This window comes from Cololabis saira, chromosome 19, assembly GCF_033807715.1.
Source record: "Cololabis saira isolate AMF1-May2022 chromosome 19, fColSai1.1, whole genome shotgun sequence".
Taxonomy (NCBI): Eukaryota; Metazoa; Chordata; class Actinopteri; order Beloniformes; family Belonidae; genus Cololabis; species Cololabis saira.
The window spans coordinates 12,489,139-12,508,595 of NC_084605.1; the positions used below are offsets into that span (position 1 = coordinate 12,489,139).

Sequence of the window (19,457 nt, forward strand, 5' to 3'; positions counted from 1 at the left end):
GAAAGAAGAAAGAAAGAAAGAAAGAAAGAAAGAAAGAGAAAGAAAGAAAGAAAGAAAGAAAGAAAAGAAAGAAAGAAAGAAAGAAAGAAAGAAAGAAATGGGCCTGAAAGAAAGAAAGAAAGAAAGAAAGAAAGAAAGAAAGAAGAAAGAAAGAAAGAAAGAAAGAAATGAGCCGGAAGGAAGGAAGGAAGGAAGGAAGGAAGGAAGGAAGGAAGGAAGGAAGGAAGGAAGGAAGGAAGGAAGGAAGGAAGGAAGGAAGGAAGGAAGGAAGGAAGGAAGGAAGGAAGGAAAGAAAGAAAGAAAGAAAGAAAGAAAGAAAGAAAGAAAGAAAGAAAGAAAGAAACAAATGAACCTGAAAGAAAAAAAGAAATGAGCCTGAAAGAAAGAAAGAAAGAAAGAAAGAAAGAAAGAAAGAAAGAAAGAAAGAAAGAAAGAAAGAAAGAAAGAAAGAAAGAAAGAAAGAAAGAAAGAAAGAAAGAAAGAAAGAAAGAAAGAAAGAAAGAAAGAAGAAGAAAGAAAGACATTTTTTTTTTTAATTTTTTTTTTTTTTATCGTAATTTTTATCGTTATCGGGATAAATGCCAGAAATTATCGTGATACATTTTTTAGTCCATACCGCCCATCCCTAATGCGAACGCACCAAACACACGCACACGCACAGGCGTTTAACCTTCTACAACAATATCCTGTCAATCCCTCAGTGTTTTCTACCTCATAATTTTGTACACACCCCTTTTAAAATGTCCCATAGCTGTTTCTGAAGTGTTACACCCACTTCCTGTAGATTTCTTCTCTGTGGGATGGATATGTCACTTCCATCCAGAATTCCTGGCCTAAACAACCTGGCTGCACCGGCCTGTTCCAATGACCTAATCCCAGTGCTGTTGCACTGTGTTAAATGCCTTCTGCTAGTCGCATGCTATACCTGAATATACATCCAGATGTGCCAAGAAAGCCATTCCCAGTTGTTCCCAGATTTTGTTTTCCCAAAGCCTCTTTACTGCTTTTTTCCGGTAGTACTGCTTCCAAAATATTCTTAAAATAGCAGTAGGGTCTTAAAAATCCTTTTATAATGCATATTAAAGGCATTTCTTATTTCTAAAGCACCGGTCTCTTTGTTGATTTCTCAGCGTGTTTTTCTTTTTCTGACACAGTGCACAAATGGGGGGCTGCAGTGTGAGCCCTGAGGCATGGGAGGGAGGTGAGGGTATTTAGACTGGAAAAGTGTGTAAGAGTGGCAAGTCACAGAGGCTAGGAGTCCCATAGGTATCACGAGAGTCTCCACGAGGTCCTTGAGGGGGGTGTTTGGGTTGGAGAGAGACTCTAAAAAGGTCACAAGCCTTTTGTGCAGTGGTGACAAACTTAAGCTGACTAGGAGTTGCTTTGTGGGTAATTAGAAAGTCAGCGTAGTGAGTTGTTGCAAGTCATTTATGAAAGATTTTTACCAGTCTTAACATTATTTTTGATCCTGCACAACAAGACCACTGTCTTTAAGAGGCTCATTTGATTGTTCAAGGGTTTCCCAAGCATCTGACATGCCCTGCACTAAGATTACTGTCTGCTCTCTTGGCAAGCTCGTGTGCTCTCTCCAGACACACACACACACACACACACACACACACACACACACACACACACACCCATCTGCCGCCTCCCTCTCTATGAATCCTGCCTCATGACTTTGGTTTACAAATCCCTGCTGAAGTAGTCAGAGAGGGCAGCCTCGTAAAGGAGTGTGTCTGTTTGTATTGAGGGAGACATGATGGAAAAAGCTCTGATTTATCTACCAAGACTTTGAGCCACAGGACAGAATGAGGAAACAGATGGATAAAAGTTCTTTGGTTTCTGATTGTGATGTTGGACTGACTTTTCTGTTGGCATGGCTGATGTTACAATGTAAACATTTTACTTTGACCTTAAAATGTGAGGAATTGCATCATATCATAATAGAGTATGTCAGAGTCAGTGTGAGTCGATGACAGTGCCACATTCTGAGTAGATGATAATTTATGATGGAGCTTTGTAGCAGCTTTCTGCTCTTAGCTGTGTCTGCAGCCATCTTGGCCCTACTTGGCCACGGCACCAAGCTGTTCTATTCTGCAGCCCTTCCTCTCCCTTATTTGTACTCGAACAGCAGGAAGTCCAGAGCACTGCTCTGGGACGCTACGAGCTCAAAGCCAGACACCGTCTCTCCCTAATGGACGAGCCAAGCCAGGTCTGCTCCCAGCGCCAGGCACACTGCTTTTCATTCATAACATAAAATCCAAAGGTCACGTGAAGACTGTTTGAATTACTATTTGGCCTGATGCACCAGAAATGAAGGTGAGCTGCCGCTGGCAGCAGCAGCGGGTGTTCCTCCTCTGGTGAGGTGTTTGGGTGCGGTGTTGAATATTTTTGGTAGGAAATTTGACAACCCAAGTCCAGTTGGATATGACTTATATATTGTTCTGTTTTTGCAAAAGAATGTGAGTTTTTCTTTGAAATGAAACCAATCAACCGCAGAACTTTCATTGCTGAGTCTCATTATGCATCAGATCATGTCATCACCTGTAGGAAACCACAAATATAGGTTCTTACCTCTGAAAACGTATAGCCTGGTATGCAATAAATACTATTAGATCATGTCTGCCACGCCAGCGAAATATTACAATTTGAATTTTACTGGACACCAATGACCAGCAAAGCAGTCTGATTCTGAGGTTCCAAGCATGTTCGTGCATTTTAAGGCAGGTTTTGTGGCTTTTACAAAGGTTGAGTATGCTAAACTATTAACTGGATCTAGGGGGACATTGACAGATGGTTTTCTTGAAAAAAGTGTGTGTGAGTGAGAGAGAGAGAGAGAGAGAGAGAGAGAGAGAGAGAGAGAGAGAGAGAGAGAGAGACTCAGATGAAACTTGACAGAACTGGAAACTCCAAAGACTGCAGAGGTTTATAACATTTCTAAAAAGAAAGAAAGGTGAGACAAATGGGTGGTTGATGCTGATAAAAATTTCAAATTATAACCGATCCACCCCCTTTAGAAAATACGCACACCACCTCCAACGTCAGAGCAAGCAGAGGTCAAGCTCATGTTCCAGTCACAGAGCAGATTCATCAAGACATTTCATTTTTTTAGGCCTGGCAGTCGCGCTATGACCTCAGCTTTAAAAATGCCCGGTTCAAAAGCATGAGGCTGTGAGGCTGAATAACCCAGGTAATGGCAACAGCACAAATTAGCATAGCTTCTGAAGTCAATGGGGGGAGCTGGATTACTGTGCTACTTGTGACACAATGTTGTTTGGTCTTGATTTAACAAAACATAGCTGACATCAACAGAGATCGCTGGAGAACTTAGTTATCTTCATATTTATTATTCAGAGGGCATTATGATGTGAGAGCAGGCCTATCTTGATGTTAAAGAGTATGGTATATTAGGCCACGTTTACACGTAGCCGGGTATTTACAAAAACGGATATTTTCCCCTCTCCGTTTTCAAAAATATCCTCGTTTACACGGAGCCGCATGAAAACGCTGTTAGACGGTCATGCGGCCAATCACAATCCTGGAAAAAACATCAACAAATGACACGTGTAACTTCCAGTTAAGGCTGATTTGTGGTTCCGCGTTACACCAACGCAGAGCCTACGGCGTAGGGTACGCGGCGACGCACACCGTACGGCGCGCATCGCCGCGTACCCTACGCCGTAGGCTCTGCGTCGATTTAACGCGGGACCATAATTCAGGCTTTACTTCCAAGACGGAATGAGAGTCTGAGAGAATTTAAAACGGGTAAAATAAAAGAAAATATTGACGGTGGCCAAACAAATTGTAAACACAGGTCGCACTCATGGCGCTGCTGGTGACATTTCTGTTGCATAATGTGACGTAAATCTCCGTTTTCCTCCGTTTTCTCTGTTTAGACGCAAACGTGAAAACAGAGTTTTTGAAAATCTCCACTTTGGCCGGAGTTTTCAGAAAAATGATCGTTTTTGGGGGCTTTGACCTCCGTTTTCGTGTAAACGAACGGCCAAAACGCATGAAAACGCCTCAGTTTTTGCCCCGTGTAAACGGGGCCTTAGCCATGTTCTCTCGTTCACTAAGTGACTTAAAGAGCTCTCCACCCCCCACTTCAGATACTTGTCTCTGGAGGCCAACAGTGATCCGACACTCAATTACTTACAGCGCGACTCCAAAATTAGCTGGAGGTGTGTGTGTGTGCGCTGAAGGGGGGTTGTTGCGCAAAAGAAAGTGATTTTTGCAAAAGAAACCTCTTGTGCTTTCACATAATTGCACAGCTCTGAATGTCGCTCTAAAGTAATGCCTCTGGGTAGTCGCAGTAAGACAAAAGAGCTACAGCACAGCGAGGCCAACAAATAGAAGATATGCAAACTTTATTTTCTGTGTGCACGATGTTATCTGTATCAAGATTAATATTAATTGTGATTTGTTTCTACTGTAGCTTTGCTATTTGCCCTTACTCCCTTTGTCCGTGTTTCTGCTTTGGTCCTCGGCCAAGCCTCTAATGAATGATGCGTTCCTCAGTCTGAGAAGCCAAACATAAAGGCTCTGTGGCAAGAACGGGACATGGTAAAGCAAATGTCGAGGACAGCAAAGTGTCAAATAACAGGCATTAATGTCGGCGAGGTTAAAGTGCTGGATTCTTGAGAAATGCTCTTCGGCTGCCTGAGGCCCAGTTTATGTACGTGTGTTTGAGTGTGTGCATAAGCATCTCCATGTGCATGTGTGTGAGTCACATGCAATCTAGTCGTGCAACATAGTGTTTTCATCCTATTGCCAAAGCAAACTGGGGAAGCTCCCGACTGTGCCCACCCTGCTCTCCCAGACCCCGAGTCACTCTCTCCCACAGATGGTAGCAATCACCTCCCGAGGTGCCCGTCACCGCCTGCACTCTCTTCCCCTCTGTCTGTGTGTAAATGGCTCTTGTCAAAGATCAACCCTTTGCCTGGACTGTTTTTTTAATGGGTTTTTTTTCATGCATTTTCCTCTTTTCGCTTAAATCGTCCATTTTCCTCATGCTACTGAATTCTTCGGTTTTGGTTGGAGACATTTTTTTCTTTTAGGCTAATCCAAGCCGCCGTGCCACATGCATGAGAAAATATGTTTATTTTTGCAGAATTGCTTACAACAGCCACGTTCAGAGTAGAGATGGGCGGTATGGACTAAAAAATGTTTCACGATAATTTCTGGCATTTATCACGATAACGATAAAAATGACGATAAAAAAAAATACCAATTCAACTCCACCTTTTTAACTATGAATCTATCACCACATTCAGTCTTTGGAGCCAAATCACTGCTCTAAAAGATACTAAATACTACTAAACGTCATCAATGGGAATTTATTGTTTTTTCTTTCTTTCTTTCTTTCTTTCTTTCTTTCTTTCTTTCTTTCTTTCTTTCTTCTTCTTTCTTTCTTTCTTTCTTTCTTTCTTTTTTTTCTTTCTTTCTTCTTTCTTTCTTTCTTTCTTTCTTTCTTTCTTTCTTTCTTTCTTTCTTTCTTTCTTTTTTTCTTTCTTTCTTTCTTTCTTTCTTTCTTTCTTTCTTTTTCAGGCTCATATCTTTCTTTCTTCCTTTCTGGCTCATTTCCTTCCTTCCTTCCTTCCTTCCTTCCTTCCTTCCTTCCTTCCTTCCTTCCTTCCTTCCTTCCTTCCTTCCTTCCTTCCTCCTGCTCTCTCCTTCCTTCTTCCCTTCCTTCCTTCTTTTTTCCTGCTCTCTCCTTCCTTCTTCCCTTCCTCTTTTTTCCCTTCCTTCTTTCCTTGTTTTTTTCCCTTCCTTCCTTCCTTCCTTCCTTCCTTCCTTCCTTCCTTCCTTCCTTCCTTCCTTCCTTCCTTCCTTCCTTCCTTCCTTCCTTCCTTCCTTCCTTCCTTCCTTCCTTCCTTCCTTCCTTCCTTCCTTCACGTACGCTGTGCGTGGATTTAACGCAGAACCATAAATCAGCTTTACACAAAAACGTCATCAACGGGAATTTATCGTTTTTACCGCGAGATACAAATTCTTACCGTGGGGAATTTTTTGACGGTATATCGTGAACGGTAAAATATCACCCATTCCTAGTTCAGAAAATGCATATCTTTGAACAATAAGATGTTGAAGGTCATTTTTATGTCTGCCATCAGATGGCATTGAAACAGCATATAAAATGAATATGATTTATTTGTAATCTTTGGGGGAAAAAAAGCCACTACAGTACAAAAGGCTTTTTACTGTCGATGACTTGGTTACCGGGGTGGCGGGTCCTGCAGCACCTGTGCACAGGTCAGAGATTTGACATGTATTTCATTCAGAGGTCTGCAAAACTCACATTCTGTAGTCATTTTAGATCCAGATGTTTTAACTTCATCAACTGAGGAACTTCTGCAGCACTAGAAATAGAAATATGGTAAAAGCTAGTAAAAGTAAAGAGTAATCACATTTTAACATCAACAAAGCTGCTTCAAAGGATAGTAATTTGATTAGAGCTGCAGTTCTACCATTTTTCTGCCGTTATTTCTAGCCAAGGTAGTGAATTTATACAGTATGTTTCATCTGTCACTTTCCATTTCTATTCCCTGTCTGAGGATTGTCTTGCATTGCTCTGGATGCACTTCATGTATGTGCACGCCAAGAATAAAGGCACTGGGAGAGCAGCCACAGTTTGCTTTAGTTTATTCTGATAATTTAATTGCACATCTTCTGCCTTTTTCCCCCAACTGCAGTATTTGCCTTCTAAGGGTTAAAAAAAAAGTGAGACAGGCAGAAAGGGAAGGGAAAGGCAGGACAGAGATAACAATGTTTAGATGTGGAGAAGTGAAGTGGACCAGTGAGAGGGAACATAGCTCAGAACTCAGCTCTCCACTGACACAAGACCCCCCAACCTGGCAACCCTCCAGTGTAATCTTGTTAAAATCTTTGCCTGCCTGATGCCATCCAAGGGGAGAGAGGGGAGCTGAGGGAAAGTATCAATGAGAGAGTGGGCTGAGAAAGGAATTAAGCGGAAAAGAATGAGGGGTAACCAGTAAAAGTATTTGCAGTGAGGGTCTTATGAAAGTAGGAAGGGAGAGGGAAGGAGGAGAAGGCTGATGGGAGGGGATGGGAGAGGAATTAAAGGGACTTCAAGTTCAAAAGGGCTCCAAAACCAAGAGCTTGCTCCAAAACCCACGATGTGAGGCTAACCACAGAAACCAGCAGGAGAGAAGGGGCGGACATGTGGTGTCAAAGCTAGAAGTGAAAGACGTTTCTTTGTGGATGAAGAGGGAAGAGCAAGCGAAGCTAAAGTGGCTTTTTTAAAGAGAGACAGAGGGTCTCATGTACAGCACAGTATAAATGCTCTCAGCAGGGCTACAGAGTTGTAGTTTCCTGTCAGCTCTGTTCTTGAAGTTCTTAAATCTTTGACACAGCTTGTTGTCCACAGTTCATTGGAGTTTACCGAACCAGCAGACTTTACATCTGTTTTAGGACAACCCCCCTTCCCATGCTTCGAGTCAGTTTATTCTTATCATTTTGAGAGTGGCTACTACTGTAGCTCATCAAGATTTCTACGGTGGGTGCATGAACACGTGCTTGTGTCTGTTCGCCTACACTGTACACCGTCTTGGCTCTAATGAGGAGCTAATTAACCGGGTGTTCCCCTTGGTGCCCTGGGCAGGTGGTTGGAGCAGCCAGGTGGAACCCAGCCCAAACATACACACACACACACAGCACAGCACACACTGGCACGCATACACACATCATGGCAGGGGCCCGCATAGCAGAGCCTGTTTGGGAAAGCACCCAAGGAGGGAAGCAGCAGGTCTGGACCACGGCCTGGGCCAAGAGGGGAAAGGTGGTGGTATGAGCTCTCCAATTTTCAAGGACCAATTTTAGCCAAGGGATTTGGGTTTTGCAGAGGCATCCAAAATCAATTGGCTGTGCTTACCGGCCTGGCTTTGTTCACGCTGCAGGAAAAATGAGGTTAGATTTATCCCTGACATATGGAGTGGGAAGGAGAAGCAGTGCACTCCACAAACACTTTTATTTGTTGAGTACAGTCTTTAAGGGCCAATTTGTCATAGCACACTTGACAGATCAGCCGGGAAGCTTGTTCAGAGCACATTTACATGTTTAGCTGCAACAGAGAGGTGTGTCCTGTTACTCTGAGCCTGTCTTACTTGAAGTATTTCCTGTTCTTAAAAAAGCTTTACATACAACAGGTCATACTCTGAATAGTGAGTTTTAGTAACAAAAACAAAACCTTGTGGTTTCCCCACATAAATCTGCATTTGAAATGATCAGTTTGATGTGATGGTGATGAAATGGTTATCTAATATTTTCCTAGCAGTTCGTCTTTCATTCCCTTCATCCCCTGATCTATTTTGGTCTCGACAACCTTCTCTTTGCCAAACCTGTAGCTTGGGTTTGTTGTCCGATTTCCCCCGACAACGTGAGAGACCGGCTCAATATGCATCCATCAGCCAGACTGACCCGTGGAAGCAACAGCCTTCATCTCAAGATCAGAGACTTTTCCGGCGGTCCACCACGCACAGAACTCTTTTCCATCCTGAAAGTGTCTGTTTTTTGTTCTCTAACAGATAATAATTAGCATTTCTATAAAAGAAAAGTGAGATTTTGATGCATTAATGAATTGAAAAATGACCGACACTGTTTAGTTATCCCCACTAGGGCTGTTCGATTTTGCCCAAAATAAAATCTCGATTTTTTTCTCTCAAAATACGATTTTCGATTACGATTACGATTATTTTGTGAATTGACAAAAGGCAAAGAAATTATTTCAAATATGCTGTTTTTTTATTGAACATTTTCCCCATTGGGCTTTAAGTGCAAACTTTGCTCTTATTAAACCAAAAATGAATGAATAAAGTGCAAAACTCTGTAAAATAAGTTGAAAAAAAGTTTTAAAAAATATAATAAAATATAAAGTTTTATCTCTGGAAAAAAAAAATCAGCACTTGCAAACATACAGTAAGTTATATTTCCAATTAAATAAAACAAGACATTTTCTAATTAAACTAAACTGGGTCTTTGCATGCTAAATAATAATGCAACCCATGAAGGAGGTAGAGGTGTGTAATGTCAGTCATTACATTTGCTATTCACATTTGCAAGTTTTTTGCAAGGAACACGAGCCGGTCTACCGCATCTGGCTTGAGGGATGCCCGGTGGCATGTTACAACGCCCCCTCCTACACTAAAGAGCCTCTCCCATGGGGCACTTGTCGCAGGTATTGAGAGGTATTTCCATCAATCATTAATATGGTATCAATCATTAATATGTGTGCAGACAAGGTAAAAAAAAAAAAAAAAAAAAAAGTGAAAAATCGATTTTACGATTTTCATGTTTTAACATCGTTCTAATTACATAATCGCGATTACGATTTAAAATCGATTAATCGAACAGCCCTAATCCCCACTGATTCTAATGTGTATGTATGTGTATGTATGTGTGAACAAGCACTTCAAAACAAACCTATAAACATTCCTGGATACTTGGCAGCTGTAGCTCTAAGCTGTTGGTAACTGAAAGCAAACACTTTTTTGTCAAAGCCCTTCTCCTTGATTCACAAATAACGTGTCTCTTTGGCTTCACAGTTCTGCAACCACTTGCATTCATGTTTCCTTTTTCTGTCATATCTTGAGCTACGATTTGTGTCGCACTCTAATTCTCTCACTCTTCATGTGTCACCGAGCGTCTGGTTGGTGTTAAAGCCATCACAGCTACACATGCTAAATCATTTAAAGGTTAAATTTGAAGCGCTTTCCTTACATTCTCCACACTTGTATCCTCTCTTACTTCACACTTTGGTGGCTGATCTTGTTGCACAGCAGTAAAGTGAGAGGATGCCTTGAGAAGGCCATCGGTACTTCAGCTGGAGGAGAAAATGTGCTCCATCGCTTTCATGTTCTGCTACAAGGTGTTAATGGACACAAGTGCTCACAGCTGTATGTGTGTTTGAGATGCTTGATCATAATCGCGGTCGTCCCACCGCCACAGCAGACCGGATCTTATGAGCTCTTTGACACATTTCCGCTCAGAAGAAGTAGGGCAGGACATTTAGTTGTTCACATGCACGCGGGTTTATATGCACAGAGAATGAACCAGTTACATCATCAGTGTATCATCAATTTGCTGTATGTTGTTTTGACATTTAAAGCACAGATTAGCCCTATCTGTCCGACTAAGAACTCACTGAAGATAAGACTCTTTGAACTCAGTTTTTTGCGGATTTCCTTCGGTATCCATCTTGGCCGTGGCTGTACTAAAACATGCCCGCACATCAACTCTGCACAATTCTCCGGGGTCAAGGGCCAATTCTGATCTTGGACTTTCCAGTCCATCAAAGCGTAGCAAAAACCAGCACTGTCTCTACACAAACACTGCTGCCTTGATATGAATTTATACATAAAACAGCACTTCATTAGCAGCAGAATTCCATACAAATTGGGCCACATAATAACCAGATGGAATTGGGAAACAGTCTGGGAATGTGCCCCCCACCCCTTCTTTTTTTTTTTCTCTCTCTCTCTCTTTTCTAGGGTCTGCTATAAGGGAGAAGTGGGCCTCTTTCCCAACCAGGTGCCAGGCTTCCTTTTTCAGTGTGAATGGAGATGCAAATTGTTAACTACCTGCATTATTGCTTAAAGGCAAACTTTGTTCAGAACAAAAATTTGCCTAAAGAAGAAAATGTGCCTAAAATTATTCAAAAAAAGCAGAAATAAAATTGTTGCAGATCAAAAAGACAATGCCCTGGAATGCAACATTACAGTGTAAAGTTACCATGAGATATGACAGAAGTAAAATGTAGCACTGTAACTCTTCCACATCTCCACACAAACCTATGGACAGCTGCTTTTTTGGCAAATTTTATGTAAGAGTTCATTTTCTGGCAAGAGAGCACTTTTAACCTTTTTTGAGTGTGATGGCGATTTCAACTGGACACGCTCTTCAGGTCTCGGTCATGAGCTGTCATTAGTGGTGTCATCATTATCAGTCTTTTTAAATGACTGGTCCAATCATTACACTTCATTTAACTGCAGAAGTGACCCTCGGATGGACTGGGGGAATGTCTGGGGCTGTACCTTGCTTTTTGTCTGGTTTTTGAAAAAGAAAAATGCATAGGATGGAAGATTACTGTGGCTATAATAGTGAAACAAAAGGGAGCTAAATCTATGATGAGGAACATTTTTCAAGTCTCATTTTGAATATATAAAGAATAACTTTGCAATAAAACTGAGTTAAAATGAAAAGGTCCTCAGTATGTATATAAAGTACATGTATGTTGTGGTTTTCTGTTGGAAGAATATGAAATCAAGTATTTGCAAGTTTTATGACGTAGTACTACTAAAAATGTCCCACAAGTGACCCCCTTTTTTTTATGTTGTTTGCCAGCAGTAACTGTAATTAGATTACATTTCTAGAAATTGGGAAATCAAAGTTATGTGTTGAAGAATTCCAGCCAGTCACTGCATTGCACAAAAAAAGAAATAAAAAATCCACACAGACGTCAACATAAAAGCTTCCGGTTCTTTTGTCAGTCTGACTTTATTTTAATTCTCCATTGTTGTGCCTTATTCATTCCTAAACATTTGCTGTTTAGAAATAAAATCTGTGGTCTTCTACGAACTCTTTCTTTTTTTCTTTTTTTTAAATATTTTTATCCCCGATTTTCTTCCCATTTTTATCACCCAGTGCTCCCTACCTAAGTCAATCCTGGGCATTGCTCCCTCTACCAACCCCGGGAGAGCCCACACTGAGCTCAAGTGTCCTCCTCACTAGAGGAGTGAGCAGGCCGCTTCTTTTCCCCAGACAGGGGATGAAAGTCATCTACAGGAATGGCACCTACGTTTGTGATCCCCTATGATCCTCCTTTGCCACAGTTGTTGACATATTTGGTCAAAGGTGCTGCCGTTCATCCTTTTCTAATTTAAGATAACTTTGTGCTGGAACTCTGCCGCAGTCGACTTTGAAGCCACGGCCAAGTGTTCGTGTCCCAGGTCTGATTCTGATTTAACCAGCAGAGACGCTGGTTTAAACCCTCTTATACAAACATGAAGGGAATGTTTCACAATAGACTGCTGAAATCTGAAGCTCACATGCAGAGAGTGACCAGAGTTTATCAATAATGTCAGAGCTGGTGGATGAAGGGGGGGGGGGTGTAATGGAGTACGAGTGGGAAGACTTGTGGGACAAGGTGACATCAACGATTCTGCTCGCCTCATTTAGGAAACGACTGGCTCGAGCCCGCTCCTTTATCTGAAACGCTCTCACTTTTAATAAATCTTAGAGGCCTTTTCTCATCAGTGATTCATGAAATGGATGTCTCTCTTTCTAGAGATTAATAACCAATGGACTGAGGAAAGCTGAGTTCATTAATTATGAAATGGAGAAAATGAGCTCTGCAAATATCACTTTTGATTGATGATTTGTGGAATAGCAGCCAAGCACACGGCCGCCGTGTAGAGTATAAACTGCTCACCATTATACCGCTTTACTTTACTGCGAAACCTCTCCCCCTCTCCTGTGATGTTTTATTCCAGTAGAGAGTTTTCATGAACATTTCATGTGGGCGAGCTTTCATTTGGTAAATACACAGAGGAAATTGTGCGCTTTAACTTTTACCCCACATACCTTTGTTGATGTAATAAAACTTCTTTCCTCTTACCCCTGCAGCGTGTAACTGCAACCTGCACGCCCGCCGCTGTCGATTCAACATGGAGTTGTACAAGCTGTCAGGGAGGAAAAGCGGCGGCGTCTGCATGAACTGCCGCACAATACCGCCGGGCGCCACTGCCACTACTGCAAAGAGGGCTTCTACAGAGACATGGCCCGACCCATCACTCACCGACGAGCCTGCAAAGGTAACAAAAACAAGTCTGATCAGTAGCTATTTTTAGAGTGGGATTTTCAACACACTGTTTTCCCAATATCATCTGTGAACTTTACTTCTCAGAGATCAATATTAGGAATGGGTAATATTTTACCGTTCACGATAAACCGTCAAAAATATTCCCCACGGTAAGAATTTGTCATCTCACGGTAAAAATGATAAATTGAGGAAATGAGCCAGAAAGAAAGAAAGAAAGAAAGAAAGAAAGAAAGAAAGAAAGAAAGAAAGAAAGAAAGAAAGAAAGAAAGAAATGAGCCTGAAGGAAAGAAAGAAAGAAAGAAAGAAAGAAAGAAAGAAAGAAAGAAAGAAAGAAAGAAAGAAAGAAAGAAAGAAAGAAAGAAAGAAAGAAAGAAAGAAAGAAAGAAAGAAAGAAATGAGCCTGAAGGAAGGAAGGAAGGAAATGAGCCTGAAAGAAAGAAAGAAAGAAATGAGCCTGAAAGACAGAAAGAAAGAAAGAAAGAAAGAAAGAAAGAAAGAAAGAAAGAAAGAAAGAAAGAAAGAAAGAAAGAAATTAGCCTGAAGGAAGGAAGGGAGGAAGGAAGGAAGGAAGGAAGGAAGGAAGGAAGGAAGGAAGGACGGAAGGAAGGAAGGAAGAAATGAGCCTGAAAGAAAGAAAGAAAGAAAGAAAGAAAGAAAGAAAGAAAGAAAGAAAGAAAGAAAGAAAGAAAGAAAGAAAGAAAGAAAGAAAGAAAGAAAGAAAGAAAGAAAAAGTATTTTTTTTATCGTCATTTTTATCGTTATTGGTATAAATTCCAGAAATTATCGTGATACATTTTTTAGTCCATACCGCCCATCCCTAATCAATATGCAGTGCAGCTGACCGCAGAGTCGCAGCACTCGTTTGTCTGCTCATCTATAACAGTAATAACTACTCATAATCCTTAATCTTTCATCTGCCATCGGAAATATGCAATAGAAATGCCTTTTCCAGGAAGGTATTTATAAAAAGGATCACTTTGTGGTGCATCAATCATTAATAGAGTAGCAAATATTTATCCATGCTTTCTTAAAGCGTCAGAGATTATTTATGACTTTAAGTTCAGTTTGAGTTTTCATTTGGCAGTGTGCTTTGCCAAAAAACAAATTAAGATCTTCTAACCCTGTTAATACTTGTGTAAGCATGTCATTCCTGAGAAAATGTTTCTGCTAAACAACAACGCAGTCATGGTATTTTGAGTTGAATTTTAAAAAAGGCATTTGGCTTACAACAGCAGAAAAAAATGAACTGATACTATGTCTTAAGCATTTTTTTTTTCCAATCCCATCAAATCTTTCCCCATACCCCACACACCACATAATAATATATTTTCACCTAGCCATCTCTCATGGAAAAATACATTTTATTATTTCACATTTGCCATGAATATTTCTACCAGATATTGCACTGGATGCATCACAAAGATAATATCAATTTTCTGTACTTGTTGCTCAGGAAAAATTGAAATAAATAGCAGAGGATGAGTGTTTTTCACTCTGCTGACCCTAATAATGGCAAGGAAACACTCCCTCGAACATGAAAAACAACATTAGTGAGAGCTGCCAGCGCTCATAGCAGTTAAGATCGTTTGATTGAAAGTTCACTGTGTGAATCTCTGGCTGGCTTCCGCTCAGTTTTCCTTCTGCGGCCGGCTGTAACTCAATACTAGCAGGTTAGAAATGGCACAGTATCAGGCCACACTTACCCGTGTTAGCTGCTCTGAGACGTCAGGCCATCCATCACGAAATGGCAGAAACTCCACAGCGACTTAGTCACATACCTTCAGACGTGGATCATTTGACCTGCAATGCACTAACACAAAATTGAATGAAAAATGCCGGAGACCACATCAGTTCTGAGATCTGTGTCGCCCTCTCATCTTCCATTTCCTCCAACACCTGGAAATGTAATTGCTTTCATACACATGCAAGCCCCTTGACACTAGAGGTTTTTCCCTATCAAAGCTCAGTGATCAGGTGATAAACAGTTTATCACCCTGCTTCATAAAGGCTCCAGATGTGACGAAAATGAAAGTTAACGCCCGAAAGCCTTAGCTGGGTGGGCTGACCCGATGATTGATCAGAGCAATTCCTCAGCCTTCGAGGAGCTTTCATTTCTTTTTGCTTCAGCCCTCTTTTTTTTTCCATCTCAATCTCCACAGATCGTTCGTAACTACCACCCTCCATCTCCTCTCTGACTTCTGACTTTTCTCGCTCTGACTCATGACAAACATATTTAACACCTTTTTGTCCTTCTCACATTCTCTCCTCATTGAATCCCAGAGATCATTTATCAATTCTTCCACGTTCTTTCTACATGTGTTAAGGTCACGGTGGAAGAGGTATGGTGTGGCTGAAGTTGGCGAGCGGCACATTTGAAAATGGGCAATAAAATGCAGGTGTTTTCTAAGGGGGAGACGGGAGACGGGAGAGGGGAGGGATGGGGGGGATGGGGGGGGGCAGCGCAGACATGGAGAGGATGAATGGGCCATGTCTGTTTCTAATCAGGATTGTGCTAGATGGGTGTCCAAAAACACTGGAGACTATGCAAAGGTAATGTTGATGATCAGCTCAATCTGTGAGATTCAGCAAGTCCAGTTGAAATGTCCAGGCAGCTGCATCTCCGGGAAACATTTACAGTGTTAAAAGTGTTGGAACAGCAAGGCTAACTTAAAGGAACAATGTAATTGTTACAGTATAAGAATGTTCTTAATTAGTGTTTTTATATGAGCCCAACAAACAGCTGGTAGCCATTTAGCACGCAGATCATGAATCTATATATGTCTTAGATAATTGTTCATTTCTGCCACAGAGGGTGAGAACAATTGTTGTTGACATAAAAAGAACATGCAGTCCGATTTATTAATTGAAAGTAGTTAAAGCAACACCTTGCCTATAGCAGGATAAAAAGGTTGCCCCTGAAAGCAAATAGCACACTTTTAAAATGTGCATGTACTTTAACTCAACATGTGAAAATGAGCAGAAAAAAGCCTCAGAATGAATGAATAATGTGGCGTAGCTCTGCTTCAGCTCATCAGCCCCTCCACACAGTGTTAATAACTTGTTAATGCTAATATTTCTTTATAAAGGTTATATCAGCTGGTAAAATATGCACATTTTAGCACTTTTTGGATTATTCGCACAATGAACCTGCTAGATCAACATCATTAACGGTTGAGAAAAATATTTCCACTTAAGCGCACAAATAACACCATCTTGTCCAAATGTGTAGACTGCCAATAACTGCAGACAAAGAGCAGTCACAACCCGCACTTTATGCATACACACACACGCACGCACGCACGCACGCACGCACGCACGCACGCACGCACGCACGCACGCACGCACGCACGCACACACACACACACATGAAGTAAGGCTGATCAGTTAAACTGGCCAAAAGTCTGTCAAAGGACTACAAATCCCAAGGCAGCGCCTGTCACGTCTGCAGTCACACAGGCTTGAAAAGTCATCAACATCTGAGGACATTTTTACAGCTTCTTAACTGGCTCTAGCCCCCGCACATAAAACTTCAGAAAAACAGTCTGAGGAGGAGAGCTGGGCGGTGGAGATCAACACCACCAACAACCCCCCCCCCCCCATCACCGTCCTGCCTCTCACAGCCCATTCAGATCTGGACATTGCTGGTTGTTTGCTGAATAATGTGCACTTTGACAGTAAACTCTGAAGTCGTAACTGCCTTTGCCTGTTTACAATGAAGTGAGAATGTCTAACATAATTCACATCTTGTTTATACTGACCTGGCTGATGACCTGTGCTGCTTAGTGATTAGTGAGGAAACAATGGCCAGTCAGAGCTATGGCACATGTCTCAGCATGCACGAAAGACCAACAGCAGACGAACATCCGGCAGATCAAATAACACGGGTTTATCCCACATGTGCTTCGGACACATTATTTCACATGTGGAATAAACATGAAGTCAAATCAGCTTTTAATGATTTTGATCAAGCTACCTTGTTTACCACATACTAATCAGTAGGAATGGGCATTATTTTACCGTTCACGATTTACCGTCAAAAAAATTCCCCACGGTAAGAATTTGTCATCTCGCGGTAAAAACGATAAATTCCCGTTGATGACGTTTTTGTGTAAAGCTGATTTATGGTTCTGTGTTAAATCCACGCACAACGTGAAGGAAGGAAGGAAGGAAGGAAGGAAGGAAGGAAGGAAGGAAGGAAGGAAGGAAGGAAGGAAGGAAGGAAGGAAGGAAGGAAGGAAGGAAGGAAGGAAGGAAGGAAGGAAGGAAGGAAGGAAGGAAAGAAGGAAGGAAGGAAGGAAGGAAGGAAACAAGGAAAGAAGGAAGGAAGGGAGAAAAGAGGAAGGGAAGAAGGGAGGAGAGAGCAGGAGGAAAGAAGGAAGGAAGGGAAAAAAGAAGGAAGGAAGGAAGGAAGGAAGGAAGGAAGGAAGGAAGGAAGGAAGGAAGGAAGGAAGGAAGGAAGGAAGGAAAGAAGGAAGGGAGAAAACAAGGAAAGGATGAAGGAAGGGAAAAAAGAAGGAAGGAAGAAAGAAAACAAGGAAGGAAGGAAGGAAAGAAGGAAGGAAGGAAGGAAGGAAGGAAGGAAGGAAGGAAGGAAGGAAGGAAGGAAGGAAGGAAGGAAGGAAGGAAGGAAGGAAAGGGAAGAAGGAAAGGGAAGAAGGAAGGAAGGAAGGAAAGGGAAGAAGGAAGGGAGAAAACAAGGAAAGGAGGAAGGAAGGGAGAAAAGAGGAAGGGAAGAAGGAAGGAGAGAGCAGGAGGAAAGAAGGAAGGAAGGAAGGTAGGAAGGAAATGAGCCAGAAGAAAGAAAGAAAGAAAGAAAGAAAGAAAGAAAGAAAGAAAGAAAGAAAGAAAGAAAGAAAGAAAGAAAGAAAGAAAGAAAGAAAGAAAGAAAGAAAGAAAGAAAAACATGGTGGATCTGAGAGCGAGATAGATTTATAGTTAAAAAAGTGGAGTTGAATTGGTATTTTTTTTATCATAATTTTTATTGTTATCGGGATAAATGCCAGAAATTATCGTGATACATTTTTTAGTCCATACCGCCCATCCCTACTAATCAGAAACTTAATGGCTAAAAAGGTTCACAGCTCACTTCTCTAGATCGTGTCTTCGTGTGCTAATGAGGTGGGTTTTGTTTTAAGAGACAAACTCAAGGAATGTGAGAAATTCCCAAACAGTTCATGGGCACTCAGGAACCTGGAATCACTGGCAGTAGCTGCAGCTCTGACTGACGGATGGTGGTAAGGGTGTGGTTGGCACAGAGCAACAAACTTCTACACCTGCTATACACTATTTAAAATCTTTAGGTCTGTGAAAGTTTAGGTAACTGTCATCAAAGCACAAGATTATTTTTTTTGTGGGAGCTTGCGTGCCTCAAACAATGGAACTTTTGCACACATGCTGAGGCATCAGATTTACGCCTCCTTGAAGCTATCTTCAAACGGACGGAAAAGTTGAACGTGTTAATCTCACCCCATCTTTCCCCACCCACCCCTAGGTCAGATTCAGCCGCTTCAGCATTCCCTTTGCCCAGTCGACAGGTGTTATGGTCCTTTGCTTTGTTAAAGCAGCTAAAAAAAATGCTAAAAACACATTCACAGTTCAGTCAGGTGCCAGGAAGAAACCGTGGCATGTCAGCAGCTGCCTTGCTCTGGCACGCTTTATCTGCAACTGTTGGGTTACAGGGTTTTTCCCCAAAAATGTAATTGTGGCTATTCGTGTCTTTTCTTGATAAACTTGGATGAAACTTGTTTCATCAGGATAGATAAAGTCAAACAGAGTCATACTCCAGAGAAACTGTCAAGAAAATGCAGGAGGCTTCATACTTGTTATATGTGACCGATGTGTGTAAGCTATGCAGGTTTCCATGAATGAAAACATTGTTGTATTGCTTGAGGAATGGCTCTCTTATTGTTGGGTGAAGTTGGTGAACCCAGTTTGGTTGAATTCACTGTTGTGTATTCTGGTGAGCACATGAGAGCTGGGTTTGACCCCTGCTGACGCACTACATCTCTCCCTCTGTCTCTGATTCTCTCCTATTCGACTTCAACGCTCTGTTATGTGACTCTTTTCTTCTTCCTGCCATCCTCTCTACATTCTTTTAAACCTCAGTCAAACGACTTTAGACCAAAATTTCACATCTTGTATTTAACAGCTTTTTATGAAAGAAAAAAAAACCTCAATTTTATTAAAGTAGCTCATATAAATCATCCAGAACCTGCAAGGCTCATAAAAGCCCTGCCAAGGTGAGGTGACCGGAGCGCTGCTTGTTGCTATTGGCATTTGCTGGGCATCGGCTGAATTTTCGGGAAGTGATGAAATAGCAAAGTTTGTGTCACCAGGCAGTCACGCTGCCTTTGGGAAGGAGGAAACAGGCAAAGGGGAGAGAGGAGGGCACACCTTTGAGTCACGCTCTCTTCCTCTGACTGGCTTGTTCCGTGGATTTACGTGTCCCCTGATAACCTCTCGTGTCACTCATAAATGGTTTCTCACTTGGTAAATTACTTTCTCGCTTGCGTACAAATAGAAACACATGCAGAGTGTTTCACAGTGCCGTTTTCAAGGAATCAACAACAAAGCAAACAGGAAACGAGACCTCAGACTGCTGAGCCAATCATTCAGAGCT

The 19,457-nt window shown here is 41.7% G+C and overlaps 1 protein-coding gene across 1 annotated transcript in view; it reads left to right on the plus strand.

Moving 5' to 3' along the window:
• Positions 1-19,457, plus strand: part of ntn2 (netrin 2) — a 62,727-nt gene that overhangs the window by 31,362 nt on the left and 11,908 nt on the right. The window contains 2 exon segments of the mRNA XM_061708102.1: positions 12,643-12,735; positions 12,738-12,830. Of these exon segments, the coding sequence (XP_061564086.1) occupies positions 12,643-12,735; positions 12,738-12,830 (186 nt within the window).